We start from the raw sequence: 19,804 nt of genomic DNA on the forward strand, positions 1-19,804 counted from the left end.
TTATTTAATCATGTTTTTAAGATTCAGTGGATTTATAGAGGTGATCAATTTCTTCCTTTCTGCTTATAAAGAAGATACATTTGTGGAAGCTGAGTTAGAGAACTCACAGAACAACGCAAGTGGATTAGGGACTTTTGGGCGGGTGAGCAAAAAAATATCTTAAAGTTGTAATTTCTATTAGGGACTTTTGGGCGGGTGAGCAAAAAAATATCTTAAAGTTGTAATTTCTATTTCTTTATTCTGAGAGGAGAGTCAGCATAGTGAGATTAAAGTGAACGAACATTTTGAGCACTTCATTCCCTTCATCATGGTGAATAGTTTTGTGACCCATCGTGCTGGAAATTGAAGTGTGAAAATGGAAAACACAAAACTATTGATATATTAAAAGACCTTGAAAGGGCATTTCTACATGTTATTCATTCAATCCATCCGAGTGAAACATGAAAGTTTACATACTGTTCATGAACGCATCACAGACACGGAGTTTCCGTAGTGTAGTGGTTATCACGTTCGCCTAACACGCGAAAGGTCCCCGGTTCGAGACCGGGCGGAAACATGTTTTTCGTTTGTGTACTTTACTTTTATTCATATTTACCTTCCTCTTGTGTTAGGGTCCGCACCGACCCGTTTTATTTTTTTTAAATGCGTAAAATAACCACATAAAAGTGTTTATTGCATCAAGGCTTTTTGACTTTGTCAGGAACCTCTATTTCAACAAAATATGCTCATGTTGAAATTATTACCTTTGTATTGTGAGGGTGGTTACAACCCAGTTATAACAAAAAAGATTAAAAAGTAATAATTAGAGCCAAAACTGAAATCATAAATGCACTGTTAGCCAACACACTGACAGCCAGCTCATCTCCCAATCATGTGAGCTTTAGGGGAATCTCATTTTGCGTTGTTTTCCAATATACTTGCACAAAAAACAAAAGACGGGCATATCCAGACATGTGAGGTCAATTCACTCATTTGAGTGGTCATTTTGGGAGCGTGCCTATGTTCCCACAGCCCTTTGTTCCTACAGCTCTATATGTTCCCACATTTAGGCATCTATAAGCTCTGCTTCAGCCAAAACCCTTTTTGATCAGCCTATTTTATTTTTCTTGTAATGATTGAGATTGTGAAGATTTCTGCTGATTGAAATAAAATTACTCATTCATTCATTTACTATAAAGTGCTTGCAAAACATCTTGTGGGAGGATAGGGCTTAAATTGAAGGGAAATGTAGGAACACAAGACCTAATTTTGAAAATGTTCTAAATGTTGGAACATAGGGCTTTGGAAACATAGGGATGACCCCCATTCGACTTGCAGAGTGCACATCTCCAATTTGCAGCATGCAACAATGAGGAGAACATTTTCAGTGAGTTCTGGATAATATTTTTGGTGAAAATGAGGGAGAGGACACACAGCAGCATAGCGATACGGATGAGTGTGTGGAGTATCATCCAGAAGACACAGACACCTCTGATAAGTCTGATGAGGAGGTCACTGGTGGTGAAGCTGCTCCCTCTGAAAGATTCAAGTCCAAAACTGTTAAGATCTTTTGGAGCTCAGTACCTCATGATGTACATGGCAGGGCATCTGCTGCACGTCATCAATATGACCCCTGGAATCACAAGGTTTGCAGTGATGAGAGTCAAGAGTCAGTGACATCAAGACATGTTTTGAACTATTTATGCCATTGTCACCAAAAAGAGTCATCATTGCTGTGACAAACCTTGAAGGAAGAAAAGTCCATGGCGACACGTGGAAAGACATTTATGAGGAATACCTGGATGCTTATATTACTTTTTTGCCTTTTTCTTGAAGTAATTATATATGGGTCGAAATTGACCAGTAGCATCTATAGATGTTACTAAAGTTAATAATGTAAAAAATGGAATGGAAAATAAATGTTTAAAATTTAAATTTAAATTTAAATTAATTTCAGAGGTGTTTTCTATTTCCCCTCAGTAATAGTCACGTAACACAACATTTAATTTATTTATATGATTCACTTGAGGTTCAGTTTACCATTTTTTAAAATTGAAATCGAAGGGTATACTGACAAAAAAAGGCCCAGAGGCCCACACCAAAATATCAAAACCAATGTTTTCATGGATAAGGAAGCCTAACAAGGTAACCAAGAGATGGGAAACAAATTGGATGATAGTAAATTATGTTTAGTGTATTTTACAGCTGATTTAAGACACGGGTCAAAACCGACCCGTTAAAACAAGGGTTGGTAACAGAAAGCTAACACAAGAGGAAGGTAGAAAAAATATATGATATATGACTATGTTATAAGTCCACATACTCGGACTTGAATGAGCTATTTCCTTTTGCTTATCGATACAATAACGTTAGAACTCGAAGTTCCGAGATGTCCCTGAACGCGTCCTCCTGGGGGACTGTATATGTGTGTCGCGGCTGTTTGGCCAGCGTGTTGCAGCGCTGCAGCCTCGTGTGAGGATACCTGGCCTTAATTACATTATAATCACATACTTTATCTCCACATATTAACACCCGGGTTATCCGGTCTCTCCTCCGGTCTCCGGTAAGTCTTCAAACGGATCATTTGTCTGTGTTTCTGTTTGTGTATCGTTAGCTGTCCTTTGAGGAACGTTAGCATGGCCGTCTCTTTGGTGCATTTACCTTCATAGACTTAACCTTAAGTTTGTTTAACGCATGTAACACCATTACGAAGTCACTGTTTAACGGTCTCATAGTTATATATTTTATTTGAGCATTATTCACTTTAAAAAGTGAAGTTTTGTTAGCAAGTAGCGGCCATTTTGTTGCGTTCATGCTCCGCTCGAAAAATCTTGTTTTTAAGCGATTGTACAAATGCTGACATTGTCAAAATAGTCGTTTTAAAACTTCATTTCTAAATCTAAGTTCCTTCAGAAGAGCTCAATTACATAAGGAAATTGAAAATAATAACAATAACGTCTTTTGTGAAGCATTCAGGGTGATGAAAGACAGAACTGGCAAACAAAGGTGCTAAGAAGAAAAACACTTAAAGGTTGGTTTTTATGACCTTTTATTGAGATTGTTTCTTTAAGCAGAGGTAAATTCAATGCATTCCTAGACTCACCATTTGGGAAAATTGTGTCTGAAAGTTATTTTTTATGATAAAAATAGTTGATGCCAGTTGCAGTCACACTTAACTCAGTTAAAAATAAATTACGGGTTTCCCTCTTGGCTAAAATTCTGTTTACAAATCGCCAGAATGAGTGTTAAGTAAATATGTATTTCACATGCAATTTAGATTTCTGAAAAAGTATGACAGATTTTTGGGATAAAATTGAAAATTTCTTAAAGTAAGATGTTGACAATTAAGGAAACCAGATTTTGAAAGTTGAAACAAACAATGATTCCACATTTGTCATTAAATACAGTATATTTTTAATTATTTAGAGCACTGCTAAAAAAAAGTACGAATATTTAATCTTTTGGAGCTCATATTTATGTATTTAAAGTTTAATTTTGTTAGTCTATCAAGCTTTTAGTTGAAATCTGAAACTGCCAACTTTATTGATGATGCAACCACCTGTATTAATTTGTAAAAGTAACATCAGTTACATTACATAATTGTAGTGGGAAAAAACAACAAAATGTTTTCTTCTAATACGTAGTGGAGTTGAATTATTTGTATAAAATAAAATACTCAACCAAAGTATTTTGTTAAACTGACCTACATTTGGAGCGTCCATGTTATTCCTTGAGGACACAGAACTAAAGCAGAAAATGAATTCAAATATGTAATGTAAAAGTAATTCATAACTTTAACACCACAGACTATGTTTGACTGACATCTGTTGGTGAATGCGGTGTACTACCTCCCATCTCCAAATTGGATGATTGAACATTTTAAAAACATTCTACCAGAGTTTAGACTTCTGTCAGGGATTTTGAAACAAGCGACCAAACAACATTAGTTTGGCAAAAGAAGATACAATGAGTGTGTAGTATTTTTAAAACTACACTACCAGTCAAAAGTTTGGACACACCTTCTCATTCAATGGTTTTTATTTATTTTAATTATTTTCAACATTGTAGAATAATACTAAAGACATCAAAACTATGAAATAATCTGGTTTTACCATAATATGGATTACAACAGTAGTCAAGACTATCCATTGTGTACTAACCCTACCTCTGAACAACACAACTGATGGTCTCAAACACATTAAGAAGGCAAGTCATTCTACAAATGAACACTTGACAAGGCTCATGTTAATTAGAAACCATTCCAGGAGACCACTTCATGAAGCAGACTGAAAGAATACCAAGAGTGTGCAAAGCTGTCATGAAGGAAAAAGGGGGCTACTTTACAGAATCTAAAATCTAAAATCTAAAATATATTCTGCTTTGTTTAACACTTTATTGTTCATTCAATAATTCCATATATGTTCTTTCATAGTTTGATGTATTTGGTATTAATCTACATTGTTTCAAATAATTAAAACAAATACAAACCCTTTAATGAGAAGGGCTTTCCAAACTTTTGACTGGTAGTTTATTTCAGTGCTAATACCTGATAATGTTAACTCTGTCTGTCAGAAAGCAAAGCAGGGAATCCAAACTAAACACTCTTTAGTTCAGTTCAAAGACTGTTTTCCAATCTTTCGCGTTGGCAAAGTTTTATACAAATATTTACAATAGTGAAAATACTATCTGATAGTCACTGCTGACTATTCATCCAATATTCTTAAATCAAGACTCATCCTTCATGAAATTAGTCGTTTTTTTATCATTATTATTATTATTATTATTATTATTATTATTATTATTATTATTATTATTATTATTATTTTACAGCTGTTGACTGGTGCTTTAACAAAACCATATCTAGTTTGAAGTTAAGCATCTAGTCGAAAGGATTTGGACCCATGTCGAGTAAAGTATTTCTAGAGAGACATTTGCCAATACCAAAACCGGTACATGATTTTGAAGTTTTGGTTTTAAACATGCTCTGTGCCGTTTTGGTACGCGTCAGCAATGAACCGAAAGTGTCATACTGAAATGGTTAGGTACAAATACATGTACTTCTACACCCCTCCCATTGATAAAGACTTATAAAATAATAAATATACTTTTTACAAAAAGTGGCATGAAAAACAAATAGTTACAGTTCAGGAATTATTAATGCATCTTGTAAAATGTATGTGATCTGTTTTTTATTCTGAAGGTAAGGTATCATTGAAAGTCTTTTGAAAGAGAAATGGGTGAATACTAAAACTCTGCCTCCATATTGAAAGAAGTATCTCAATAATTTGGGTTACAGTCACTCTTCAAAATCTCTTGTTATATCCTTTGTACTATTTCTCAAACAATCCCAAAGTAAAATTTAAAGAGAGAGCCGTCACAGCTGCCTAAAGTCCAACTTCTTCTCCTCAAAGTACTCATTTTGTTTGACAGAAAGGCCAGAGAGCCAAATATTTAAAATATAACTGGATATGAAAACGAGAAAAGTAGTTCATCTGTTGATGAAGCTGGGACTGGAGAAGTTACCATCAAAATAGTGAGATCACTGCTCAAACAAATTAAAAACTTTGACACAAGCAGATCTCTAGAATTGAAACCAGACTCTTACAGAATTATCTAACATAACTGACTCAAACTCTATGTTCTGTCTTATCAGACTGAGAGGCTGCAGTGAAGCAGTTACTGATGAAGACGAGTGAAGACTGCATCTTGGTGTCCACTGCAAAGAAGACGTTCCAGTCCGGTTTTGTTCGAGGGCGTGGACTCTAAACAACTGGTGTATTTGGTTTTTGGAAGTCACCATGGACAGAATTACAGAGAGCATCTGGCAGCGCCGCATCCAACATGGTGTCAGGTACCAGAAAAGTGAAGTCCCGTTCCCAGAGTCGGTCCAGCTCGGCCTAGAGTACAACGCATCGTTGGAAAAGAAGAAGTTAGATGTGTCTCTCCTAACGAACGGTGTGATGCTGGAGCTTTGGGACTTCGCCAGGTGTGTCACCAGGTCTGAGGCTCTGTTCTTATTTGAAGTCCTTGAGTTGAACTTTGACCTCGGCTTGGATGCGATGGATGACGCAAAATACTCGGACTACAGGAGAAGAGTTCACAATAAAACAAAGCTGATGTGGAGCCAGGTCAAGTTGAAACCTGACAGGTGGAAAGAAACCTTCATTCTACCAGAGCTGATAGATGAAAGATCAGCAGAGACTGGATCGGAGCGGCGGGGAAGCTACAGGGACAAGACCTTTGATATCTTAGTCCTCTCTGCGGGAAGCAAGAACAGCCAGACGTCAGAAGATCACGAGGGTATCGGAGAGGAGTTGTTCCTGAGGAAACGTGGAAGACCGCGGTCAAAAATAACAGGTGAAGCCTTCCCGTGCTGTAAAGAATTAGGGGTGACTTTATTTATCCAACCAGAAAACACACCCAAAAAGAAACTACACGTTGATCTGCTCACCAAAGGTGTGATGTTAGAGCTGCTCAACTTCTCCAGAGTGACCTGTGGAACACTCCCTGGGATTGTTTATGACCTGGTCAAGCTAAACTTTGGTCATGAGCTGAATAAAGCGCTGCTCCGTTTTCACATAAACAAGATCATCGAGCGAAAGAGCGCCTGCCAAGTAGAAGAAGAAAGGGATGTTTTTCTAAAGGAGCCGTTTCTATCTCTGAGCCAAAAACGAAAAAAACTTTACCAGAAGAGGAAAAATCCTGAACAAGATTACGAAGAACTTGAAAGACTCGCTTTGCCCAAGAAGAGACGGTCAGCGCTGCGAGACAGGGAAAGTAAAGGGACAGAGTTTCTGCAGGATAACGATCTGTCGTACATGTGTCCTGTGGATTTTGAAATGGAAATGATGTCAGATGTGGAGACGTCAAGAGCAGAGGAAGCAACATCAGGAACGGAAGAAGAAACATTTGGAACATCAGCAGAGGAGACACAGGTCACAGTAGAAGAAAGATGGGTAGAATCAGAAGAAACCTTGACAGCAGCTGAAGGAAAGACATCGGCAACCACAGAAGAAACGGCCTTAGCGGTGGTTATAAAGGAAGAAGAAGAAGAGGTTTTTGTTTCCTCAGTGCAACCTCAAATAAACGTCTCTGACTCCAAACTCTTTGACGGCCATCACAAGAACACCGCCCTCACAGAAGTCTCTGAACTGTTTTCTGCAGACAAAAATCTGGACCAAAATGTAATAACGCCAAAACAGAGGCTTTGGATCAGACGTGCCCTACGCTCACGTCAGATCCTGAGGTCCAGCAGAGTGACCGATCAGTTTGCCAGCTGCAGAGCGATGGGTTTAGACTTTAACGTGGGTTCAGGCTGCAAACAGAAAGTGTGTGTGCAGCTCTTCACCAACAGTATGCTGTGTGAGATTCTTAAATTTGCAACTGCCATGAAGAAAAGCGTGCACAGTTTCTTGTGTGAAATTCTGGAGAACAACTTTCACATTCTGTACCAGGATGAGCAGCGCCAGCGCTACTTTGTTGTTTACATGTCGTCGAAAGTAAGGTGTCTCCAGAACCATCCTGCCCGACACTCAGTGGAGTTTCTTGACAGTCCCTGTAAGTTCCTCGAGTCTTTCATCATGGTGGACGGGACCGGTGATTTTCAAACCGGAAGGATGTTTGGAGAACAGAAGGGAAAGCTTGATCCAGCGGCATCTGCAAAAACCCAACAGGGAGAATCAGATCCACATCCGTATTGCAGAAAGATAGGCCTGGACCTGTGGTCGACGGATCAACGCCCCGCTGACAGAAAGCTTGATCTGACTTCCTTGACCAAGGGCGGCTTGTTTGAAATCTACAGCCATGTCAAATATCTGTGTGGAACCGTCCGTGAGACAGTTAATGACATCCTTGAGCACAATTTTGATCTAGATCTGCAAAACACTGAGTCCAATGACTCAAAGGCGATCCAGCAATGGTACTGGATCCATAAATTAGTCATGGTAAAGCCCAGCAGCTCCAGCAAATCAAAGGTATGGTTGAAAAAGCGTGTCCCACTGACTGTAAACTCACAGCTTGGTCAACAACCAACATTCAGAGACTGCCTGGAGGATCCGGACACAGAAGACTCAATGTCTGATGAAGAACTGTCGGCTTTCAACGGGAATGTGGCGGATGAGAATAGCGGTTACTGTATCTGTGAGGAAATCGGACTGGACCTCATTGTTGGAACCAAACCAAAAGGAAAACCCAAACTCGATCTACGAGTGCTCACGAGGGGACTTCTCTTTGAGATACACCAGTATGCGTTGAGGAACAGCTCGCAGTACATTCCCACTCTGTACCAGATTCTGGAGTACAATTTTGATCTGAGCTCTCAGAGCCATCGCAGGGTGGAATTCGCCTGGTCCATCGCTTCTCAGGTGTTGGGCATAGCAGGTAAAGTCAGCAGGAAGGGGAATTACCTGGATGGAGCAGTGGAGTTGCCCTTTGAGTTCCCTGAATCCTCAAAGATGGTCTGCAAAGAGGAGTGTGACTACACTGAACTGGATTCTTGTGAGAACTTAGATGTCACGTTTGTCCGAGAACTGAAGCCCGTTGACATAGAAGTGGAGATACAGTAGAGCTGTTAATCCAGTTTTTGATATAGGAATCATGGTTACGTTTTCAGCTCGAGGTCTCAAACTGTTAATTAACATATGGAGGAAATAAAAACCTAATGACTCATAACAAATTAACAAGAAAACTACGACTCAGCAGAGGCCAGTATGGTCAAGGCTTGAGCCGGAAATGACAAGCGAGGAAAACATATCCGTACAGTGACTTGCAAGAGTTGTTTTTTGTTGCTACTTGCTAACTAGTAAATGTATGAGTTTATCCTCGTAAATTTAGAAGAAGAAACACTCAATTTACAAGATTACAGCAATACATTTATGAGGTAAAGTCGTACATTTACGAGAACAAACGCAGTAGAGAAAAAAGGAGTAGATTTAGGAGTTTATTCTTTTAAATTTAAAGGTAATTTACAAGGTAAGGTTGTACATTTATGAGACTAAAGCCGTATATTTAAATGTTATTCTTACATTTATGAGTATAAAGTCGTAAGATAAATAAGCAGTACATTTATTAGTTTATCTTGTGAATTTAGAAGAACAAACTCGAAAATTTACAAGATGACAACTAAATTTCTGAGGTAAAGTTACAAGAATGAAGTTGTTAATTTACGCGAACAAGGTCGTAAGAGAAGAAAAGTACTAAATGTATGATTTTACTCATAAATTTAGATTACAGCTGTAAATTTACGTGGTAAAGTCATAAATATAATACAATAAAGCTGTAAATAAGCAGACTCAAACTTAGACTTTGTACTAATAAATTTATAGCTTAAATATTGATATCTTTTTTATACATAAAAATTTAGGAAGGTAATAAAGACTTTAATCAGCACACACAAAGCATTTACTTGTTTAATGTGATATAAAGTTTCTGAAGTCATCAGTACATTTGTTTTTTTAAGCTGTCTGAACATTAATGTGGATGATTCCAACGTACCCATCTTGGATGTAAAGGTTTTTTATTTAAAATGTTTGGTTTGGATTTTTCTCTCTGCTGCTCACTAAAATGTCTTAATCCTTATAATTTGTCTGGTGCAGATTTGTTCTCCTCAGTTTGCTTTAATATCAGATTTTTCAAATAACGATGTACTGATGTGGTACGTCTGGTAAAATTGAGAATAAAAATCCAGGAATTATTGCAAAAAAGCGTCCTAAATGTCAGCTGTTATATTGTTGCTTGATCACAGCGTCCATATTGATGAAAAAGAAGTAAAAGTAGTTGAAGAAATTTAAGCAATAGAAGTGAATAAAACATTGTAACTGTTCAGGATAATGTGCGTGATGAAATAACCAAAAGCAAGAAAGATGAAAAAAACAAGCAATAAAAACTAAAATATGTCAAAAGGTAGTAGGAAGACAAACATCCAATGCAGTAAGTCCATAAAAGTATGTTTTGAGAAGTGATTTAAAAGACGTCTCTGATTTTCCACATCTGATCCCCTCAGGCAGGTAGCTGAGATGTTTCTGCTTCGACTATTTTAAGACGATTATTTAATAATTTATTCCTGGATCCTGATTGGTCAAACGATAATAATAACACTAATTATAAACAGTGAGAGTGATGTCAAATCACGCCAGGGAAAGAAGTCCGGTACATTTACCCCCCGCCCCCTCAGCAGGGACATCTCAACAAGTAGGTCACCTACCCTGGGACTAAATTTAGACCCTAATTTCTGCAACGAAACATACATTGCTTTTGTTAGCAGGGACTAGGAACCTTTTGAGGAACTCTTTGCATTTTGGTTCCTAGTTCCTTGGAGAAGTTCCTGTCATCAAAAAACACTGTATATTTCGACAGCAGGACCCAGGGTCTAAATTTAGCCCTGGAGTAGTTAATCTCTCCCTGAAAAGCTCCTGGTTAGGTGGTAGTACTTTCCAAAGTTCAAGGAACTTTGGGGGGGGGGAGGGCCTGCAATGCTGAACGTTTCTGATTGGTAGAGTAACCACAATGTTTTTATTTCATTTTTTATTGAAAACTCTTAAAACCTGCAGAAATTTTTATTTAAAAAACATATTTCAAACACATCTGAAATATTTTAATTCATATTAATAAATGAAGAAATGGCTGAACTGTCTACTTTAAAGCCGTCTTTATGATTTTATCAGTTTATTATGATTCATATCATGCCTAAGAGTTTAAATTTGAACTCTTGTGTGCATTTCATGATTTAGTTCAATAAGTGAAAGAAATGCAACCAGGCTCTTTTTAATAATCACATTTAATTAGTTTGTACATGATCATTTCTTTAGTAAATGTGACATCACATGGCATAGTGGAGTTATTAAAGCCTCACTTTATCCCAAATCAAATGTGTGTATGAATTAAGGAACCATGTTCAGACTAAAAAAAAATAAAAATAAAACCTGAACATGTGCTCTGATTCTTCTTCAATGAAGTATTTTTTATCTTCTGCCCAGTAACCACCAGGTGGAGCCAGAGGTCTTCTTCTGGACTGAAGAGCCTGAGAGGTTTCTCAACAACTTTGGATGAGTTTAGCAGAAGATTAGGTGATAAACAGCAATCTGTGTAGAATAAATCATGTTTGTTTGAGTGAAAGTAGCAGCACATGCAGATTAAAGTCCTTTTAAACCAGGAGAATTAACATAAAAGACGTAAACCCTCACCTGTGAGTCCCCTTACAGGTTTTCCAACCAGAAAGAGACCGTGTGGTAGCTCATAGGAGGAATTATATATACTTGGGGTCCCTCAGGCAAAGCTGGAAGAGTCCTTGTAGTGAGGGATGTCTGAGTTGACTTCCTTGACCTGGTGCTACCGTGACCTGACCATGGGTACCCAGGAGAAACTCAATGGATGGATTTGTGGATGTAAACTTGACTTAATTTAAAGTTCAGATTAAGAAAGATGCATCACTCTTTTGGAGCACGTTGGTCGTGACCTCTTGATGTGCAGCATTTCTCTTCTGCAGCTGTTTTCTAATTGTTTGTGTTTGATTTTGCATTGTTTTTTGTGTTTACGGCACGTTTTCTTTCTTTTCATTTGCAGTGTGATTCTGTCGTTGCATCTGTTTGGATTTGCCTCCTTTCACCGTCACAGAGGTAATAAGATACCTTGACTACAAATGAAACAAACACCTGGTACAACTGGAGATTCTGCAGTGTAATGGTGTATTTAGTTATCCTGTACTCAAACGTCAGTGTCGTATCGCCTTTCTTCTGTCCTCTGTCACAGTAAGTGTTATTTCCTCCACCTCTTTAGGAGGTTATCAGGATTCATTTTGTTTTATTGACTCTCAGCTTCCTCAGCAGTCAGAGAAAACATCCAGAGATGCTTCTGGTGTTTTCAGCTCTAACACAGTTTGTGTCTCGCTGATGGATTTGGTGTTTCCTCACAGTTTATTACAAACCTTTAACTTTAAGCAGTTTTACAGGCTGAACTTCAGTGATGCAGTTAAAGCTTTAAAAGCATTCTGTTTTGAATTTGCAAATTTTAAAAACCCAAGTTCAGACCACTGAATTAAATAAATCCAACTCAAACCAGTTAAAGGGAAAGTTAAAATAAATAAATATTTCATTGAAGTACCTGTCCTTCTTTTTCTTCCTTTATTACCTGATGCAGAAACATCACTGTCAGCCTCCGCCACATTCCTCTACCACACGCCTCCCCCCCGCCTGACAGACCCGGACATTCAGAACAGAAATAATGGCTGACGGGAGAAAATTCCTGGCTGTAAAATCCCGGCCTCATTACGACTGCAGGTGAGAGGAATCGAGACGCTTTCTGTGAGGCGGAGGGTTTCTGTTTCAGATATCTGAAATAATACCAGTTTTGAATGAAATTCTGTTCAGATGATTATGATCACTACATTTCAACAACAACCTGTGACATCATATTACTCCGATTTTTAACATTGTGGACCTATTTTAAACACTTGCAACTTAAACAGGTACAATCTCATTTGATCCAACAATTCAGAAACCTTTCTATAACGAGCTAAAGCTTCCACATCTCTGTACAGCAGATTAGAGTGCGTTCACACTATAGGTTGTATAAACAATGAACGCAGTATCCGTGACATCACCCATCTGTTCCTGAGCGCTGTTTTGAAGCCAATCGTTGGCAGGAGCCATATTGGAAATGTTGAACTCAACCAAAAGTAGTGTGAGCTAAAGAGGCGGGGTTTGAGTCTCCGTTTTTTAAATCAGGCTGTAAACATGTTTATTTCTGCTGTAAAGATCGTCTTCTTTGAATTGGTGTGTATGTGGTTTCCGGTGTTTCTGCAGCCAGCCTCAAGCGGATTCTCAATGAATTGCAGTTTATAACACTTCTGCATGGGCTTCATATTTTGAGACCGGAGGTTGCTGCTTGGTTCACACAGACTTGAGTATCCTGTTTTTTCGTCAACCTTTTGAAGCATCTCGCTCTAACCCTAACCCCTCAGGATTTGTGCCTCACCCTAACCTTCGAGCCTCTTCTCAATCTAACCCTAACCCATGCTCTGGCCCTGACCACTCAGTGTTTTTATCTATCCTTTAATCCTGGATAATAGGTTTACAAGGTCCCTTCAGACTTGCTTCACCTTTCAACTCCACCATGATGCCAGTTTTCAGAAACTTCTTAAGAAACCTGATCTCGCTTACTTCTGAACACGGTAAGAATCACCTGCACAGACGTGACTAGCAAAGTGAAAAATCAGCAAAACAAACAGGGCGGCAGCAACGACAGCATCTGCCTTATGGCTGCATATCTCCATCCATTGCTCTCTTGTCCTCTGTTGTAAGCAGTTGGAGTCGAGGTCATGATTAGCATTTGCTGTTGCACTCTTCTCCTGTTTCTGGAAATGATGTGGCTACGACATATCTGTATCTGCAATAAGACACTTTTGTCTCATTTCTCTCAGATTTCTAATTTGCTGCAGTTTGTGTTGTTAAAAATGAAGATCGCTGATGCCTGCACAGATAAGAGCATTAATCAGAAACCAGGATACAAGTTTATCATGAATACAGGGCTATGAGGAACCAGGTGTCTGTTTGCATGTAAACACCACATCCTGAGTATGATCAAATCCAGGATGAGGCTCATAACGGGGAAATTGAAGTCCTTGTGCACGCACAGATGGATATCAATAACTAAGCATTTTAGAAGCAGCTGAGAGGAAGATTAAAGTTGATACTTGGATAAAAACATGCGTTTGCATGGACAGATTGTAGCTGGCGCCATGTTTGTTCTGCTGATATGTCACTCCGCTGTACAGGTATTCTGCAGCCGTCAGAAACCGGGATAAGACGCACACGTGCTACTGTATCCTCTTATCTGGGAAGAAAAATTAGGTTTCTCAAATCTCATTAATCTCTTTATCCCTGATTCTGGAATCACGACATGATGTCCACGTGTACAGGGGCGGATCCAGATTATTTTAAGGTGGGGGGCACAGGGGGGTACAACAGTTAAATCAGGGGGGGCATCTAAAAACAACAGAAATGAAGGCAGCGCTGACTTCAACATTATCGACCATTAAGTACTTACACTCAGTTGTCATAGATAGTACAGAAGACAGTGTTTTGATGTCTTCATCTTTCTTTAATTACACAAATGAATGAAGGCTAGACATATTCTCTGCTTCATGCACACTGGAAGTAAATCCAGTTTTGCCAGACAGCCATACCACAAGCTTCTATACCAAACATTATTGCTCACAAAATAATCAGAACAAATTGCATTCTCACAGAGAGAGCAATAATATTTATTATGACTGCTTAGTAAAAAGTAATGATAAACAACTTAGAGCTGTAGTTCCACAACTGGACTGGACTGTTGCTAAGCAACCCAAACATTTCTCTCTTACCCAGAGTAGATATTCTGTGATGCACAATAGACTCAATCTTATGAATTCATTTGCATGTTTTACTTTTTGCAACCAGTTAAGTAAGATTCTGCTGTATGATCACCTGTTTGACATTTTGTGCAGCAGAAATTAAAAGTATTGGTTTGTTCATGCTCTTGTATTTTTGTGATGTAGAGGAAGTGAGTGTAATTATAAGGACTTGAGAAAATTAAACTTTTTAAAAATAAGATATCATATCAGACCAAATTATTTTCAAAGCATAAGTATCTTATGTAGATTACAAAGCATTTCGTGAACAGATCTCTAAGCAATGCAAATGATGTAATAACATCCTGAGGTGGCCAAGTCTGATCCTTTATCAGAAAAACTGAACTAATATAAACTACATTCTATCAGGTGAGAAATACAAAAGAGCAAATAACATATTGCTACATGGTGGGTTAATAATCCATAGTCTGCATTTGGGACCTCTAGGTGCAGCACATGGCTGACTGGGTGCTTGTGTTTCTACTGATGCTGTCATCTGAATCCGTATCAGAGTCAGTGGTGTCTTTCCTGGCCGCATCTTTGACACAAAATTAAATCGCATCATCAAAACTTTGTTAACTGTATTTCTAAATTAAACTTCTATCATACTTTTTACAGCAAAGCATAAAGAGCAGATGTATAACATTTTCTCCACATCACCTGGAGGTCTGTGTCTGCTGCTCTGCATGTCAAAATTAAACCAGTAGCTCACTGTTTCTAATGCAAACTTACAGAAATCAACAATAAAAGTAGTAAGCTAAACGTTGTAGTGAGAGAAACATGCAAAAGTTCTTATAAACCTAGGGAGTGAAGATTCATGGATCTAGTGATCTCACCTGGAACAGACTGAGCTCCGCGACTGAAGTCCACGACTGTGTTGGTGTTATAAAGTTAGCGTTGGTGTGCTGCTGCTATTTCCTGTTTGAATTTCAAATTAAGAGCCCCTTAATGGAATGAACATTGTAAAATCAGATATAGGGTTTTGGTTTTGTTTTTCAGCTTGATCACAGAATGGCAGGTAGCGACATTGATTGACAGCATGAAGATCCAATGAAATTTGGGGGGGCACATGGGGGGGCCAATCAGATCGCAGAAGGGGGCGGGTGCCCCCCTGTGCCCCCACGGAAGATCCGCCACTGCACGTGTAAAAACACAAAATAAAAGTGGGATACTTTAAAAAAACAGATCCAAACTTGGTTGCTCCGCTCCATGTTGACTGAATTCACTGAATTATTAATGGAGCCAAACAAAAAGTAGTCCCCCAGTTTTGACACTTGGTGGCACGTCCATGTCGAAGGTGTTCTTATCAGCCAAGTCTCAACATCAGCGTTTTTCAATTAGCAGTCTTAACAGATTCAGAACAAACCAGCAATTGTAAATTATACTCCTTTTTGAGATATTCAATTTCTTTTTAACATTTCTATTTCTCAATTTTGCAGAATCTGTTATTTCTTTCTCTCTTATTGATCTTATATTGAACAATGTTTTATATTTTGATGCTTAATGTCATATTTCTATTAATGCTGTTCATTTTATTCTGTTTTTACTTTGTTGGCATTATCCTCTCTCTTACTTTCTTTTGGTCTATTTTCTACACTTTTTTAAACATCTCTCTGACGCAGCTCCTCAAGAGTTTTAACATCTCGCACCGTCAGACATTAACCCTGAATCTAAAGTTTCGTGCTCTCCTTATAAATTGAGAGACATAATAGAAATTTCCTCCGTGTTGTTTACTGATGCTGTCGGAAGCTAAAGTTTTTACCACAGTGTCAACAGTAAGAGGTGAAGTGATGAACTTTATAAATGTACCGGACTTCTTCGCCTGGTGTTATTTGAAGTTGCTCTTGCTGTTCAGAAATAATTAGCATTATTATGATCGTTTGACCAATCAGGATCATGGATAAATATTAAATCATCGTCTTCAAATAGTCGAGGCAGAAATATCTTTTCTCTCTACTTTTTTAACCCCTGAAAACTTGTGCAACGGAGTGATATAAAAAACCTCACCTGGTTGTGACGGCTTCTCCTCACCTGTGTGAAATCTAGTGACGAATACGATACATTCGTGCGTGTGTGTCGTTGATGTAAGCGTGAAAGGTTATAAGTGCACTGTAGGCCCAACTGACAAACAGAAAACTTGACTCCCCAGGCGCGCACACACACACACACACACACACACACACACACACACACAGACACACACACACACACACACACACACACACACACACACACACACACACACACACACACAAACACAAACACACATGGTCCCAAGAGTGCCTCATCTGCGCTGACATATGGACACACGCACACACGCTCGTCACCTCTCCAGCTGCTCTCCCACACATCTCCCACTTATTTTCAGCCTGATTCGTAATCTGCTCAGAGACTCTCAGGACTCTGCAGAGCTGTGACATAATCTGCAGGGACCAATGTCTGTCAGCGCTGCTCATCCTAATATTTCAATAAAAATATTTTATTCACACAGCCCGCAGAGCCGCGCAGCTACCTGCATGAAAAGCTCACAGGATTTAAGAGTTTTACCCTCCATGTCTGTGTTTCCCTCAAATTTACAGACTTTAATCCCGGGAATTATCTGCAGACGTGAATGAAAGTCAACATGTGCTTTATTGCTTTATCCCAGTTTACAGTGACAGCCAATCAAAACCAAGACGAGCCTCCTGAATCTGCTTCCAAAACGCTATCAAAGCTTTCATTCATCATTTTCTCCTCATCCTCTGTGAGTCTGGACTCTGAGGAGGAGGGAAAAAGCATGGATAAGCCGAGGGATCCTCGCCAAGACAACACGGAACATGAGAAGCTGCAAAGAGACTTCTGTTTGTGGTGATGTGAGATTTGTGAGGATTTGTTTTCAACACATTTTCAGTTGAAGAAGGAGCACGTCTCTTTTCATTCAACAACAAAGTGTTTGAAAGAACCCTAAAAATATCCGACATGGTGCCCTCATGTCAGAAAACTACCCGACCGACGTCAAAATGCCTTCTCTGGATGAGGATAATATCTGATAAAGTGCTCTCTGGGTGCCTCTCCAGGGGATTGAGTGCAAAAGAGTGCCCTTTGGATGCACTTTAGTGAAACAAATGTTTGACAACTGCCCTCGTGTTGCCCCCCTAGTTAAAAAGTGCCCTCTGGATGGATGCCTTTATGTGCCTTTCAACCAGAAGTTGTGTTCCCCTTCGAGGAACTAAATGGTTCCTGTGGCCTGTTGTTTTCTGCGTTTCGGCTTATAGAGAAAAAAAGTAATGTCACAGCACCACTAGATCAGTAGAGGGCAGTAAGAAAGACATGAAGGTCATATAATAAAGGTGACACCATAGAAGGAGACGGACAAGCATCATCAAGAGTGACACCCCTTTTAGCCTGTTAGCATGGAGGAGATTACTCTTGTGCTGTTTTTGATCGTGCTTTATGATTCACTGAATCAACACTTGGAGAGAGACAAGTGCGAGTAGCAAAGCCGTATACACTGAACTTAAAGGGATTTTAAAAGCAATGGCAGAGATCGACCGGTGTTTCAGTTTAAAGAGCAACCCTGTTAACTGGAGACTTTCCAGACGTATCACTCACAAACGTCTTTAGATGACTTTAGTCCCACTTTTAACTGATTTTCATTCTTATAATATATATCTTGGATGTACGTCGCTTTGGATAAAAGTGTCTGCTAAATGACATTGTAACATTGTAACATTATAACAGTTTTATTCATTTATTTATTTATTATCTAGTTCAAATTTTAGTCACTTTTATTCTATTTTATTTATTTGTGTACTTCTTTTTTATTTTTTTAAGTATAGCATCTTGTTTCCTTTTAATGGTTTAATATTTTAGTGTAATATTATCTTAGAAATGTATTTTATTTTGGTGAGTTTAATTGCCTGTGATAAGATTTAACATCTTATTTTACCTCAAGTGTTTCCTCATTAAGATATCATGAGAGCCTCAGTTTGTTCAGCAACTTCTTTTTTTTTATTTTTTTATTTTTAAAATTTTTATTGTTTTTATTACTATTGTTGCATATATTGTGTTCTTAACCTTAGGATTGTGGGGTGGGTTAGGAGTCGGGCTGAGGTTTGGATCTTTTATGTACAGCACTTTGTGTTACAATATCATTGTGTGAAAAGCGCTTTATAAATAAAGTCTGATTGATTGATCATTAAATATATGATTGACATTTTAATAAAAACTAAACTAGGATGCATTCCCGAGGACTCCTTCTGTGTTTAAACAGCAGTTGTAAACTCCACAAACACTGACATGTTCAGCTGAAGGTCTCCAGTTTACAGGGTCACTCTAAAGACTGTAACAACGGGAGCTGACAGAGACGCAGCCACACTATCAGGCTCAGAGAAGACAAATGTTCAGGAGTTATTAAACCAAGTAAATCACAGGTGTGTGTGATGTTATTGTGGACAGAGGGTGAAATAAAAACATTTCAGGTACTCTACCAATCAGAAACGTTCAGCCTTGCAGGCACTGCCCCCAAAGTTCTGGACCTTTGGAAAGTACTAACCCTGGAGCAGGGAGAGATTAACTACCAATTAACTAAATTTAAACCCTGGTTCCTGCTGTGGAAATGGGCATAGTTCCTTAAAAGGTACCTAGTTCCTGGGGAAAGTTCCTGCGGTCGAAAAGCACCTTTTTTAGTGAATGTGGTGGTAAATAGGAAAAAAAAGTGTTGTTTAATTTAAGAGTTAGATGCTCAAAATTTAATGGGAAGGATCCTCAGACCTCACTCTTATTACATTTTCCTCAGTATGATTAAATTCATGCTAAACTGTGAGTATTAGAGGTTTGAAAGGAGGCTCTCTTTTAATTTTTTTTCACCCCTGCCCCTCAAGCAGCCTGAGTACCCCACTGTCACTGAGGGTGGAAAGCTCAAATATCATCAGGTGTTCGAGGTCATAAGTCTTGTAAATGTCAACAATCTGACACGTTATGGTCATTTCTTTACTCCCTGATGGATGAGCAGTCACAAAGACAATAGATGGTGAAAATCAGAAGAGAGGTCGAGGCACAGAGGCTTTAAAAAACATATTTGACACCTGTTAGCGAACAGCAGAACACAGCTAACGATAGAATTCAGCCACTTCCTCCATCACAGATATGATGAAGAATAAAACAAAAACTTTATAGATGAATTCTTAGAAAGTACTCATATTGACATTAGTGTTTATTTTTAAATCATGTAGTGAACCTCAGCCCTGACAGACACTGTCAGATTAAAACCACAGATGACCCCTGGAGTTACTCACTGGAGACTATCCGCAGAGAAACGAGCTCCCGAACATCCACACTGACATGAAGAGCAGCGAGGGAGCAGAGACGGCTTCATTTCCTCGATCAGCAACACGGCGAGCAGCCTGTAAGGAGGTCAGGAGTCAGAGTCTGTCACCGCTCTGTATTCCTAGAGATGCT

The 19,804-nt window shown here is 38.7% G+C and overlaps 1 protein-coding gene and 1 non-coding gene across 3 annotated transcripts; both read left to right on the plus strand.

The window, feature by feature from the left end:
- The first annotated feature begins 483 nt into the window (after positions 1-483).
- On the plus strand, positions 484-556 carry trnav-aac. Its single transcript has one exon. It is a non-coding gene; the product is annotated as a tRNA-Val (tRNA).
- A 1,809-nt stretch (positions 557-2,365) lies between these two features.
- On the plus strand, positions 2,366-9,555 carry LOC117812601. 2 transcript variants are annotated; one of them, XM_034683487.1, is made up of 3 exons: positions 2,366-2,542; positions 2,949-3,010; positions 5,633-9,555. In XM_034683487.1, the coding sequence occupies exon 3, from the start codon at positions 5,778-5,780 to the stop codon at positions 8,541-8,543; it is 2,766 nt and encodes a 921-aa protein (XP_034539378.1). In that variant the 5' UTR covers positions 2,366-2,542; positions 2,949-3,010; positions 5,633-5,777; the 3' UTR covers positions 8,544-9,555. The 2 variants fall into 2 exon arrangements, with proteins under 2 accessions (XP_034539378.1, XP_034539377.1); XM_034683486.1 differs by lacking the exon at positions 2,949-3,010.
- Positions 9,556-19,804: the final 10,249 nt, after the last annotated feature.

Source organism: Notolabrus celidotus, chromosome 5, assembly GCF_009762535.1.
Source record: "Notolabrus celidotus isolate fNotCel1 chromosome 5, fNotCel1.pri, whole genome shotgun sequence".
Taxonomy (NCBI): Eukaryota; Metazoa; Chordata; class Actinopteri; order Labriformes; family Labridae; genus Notolabrus; species Notolabrus celidotus.

Excerpts from the sequence above, each read along its gene's own strand:
- LOC117812601 (XM_034683487.1), top strand. The coding sequence starts at position 5,778 with ATGGACAGAATTACAGAGAGCATCTGGCAGCGCCGCATCCAACATGGT.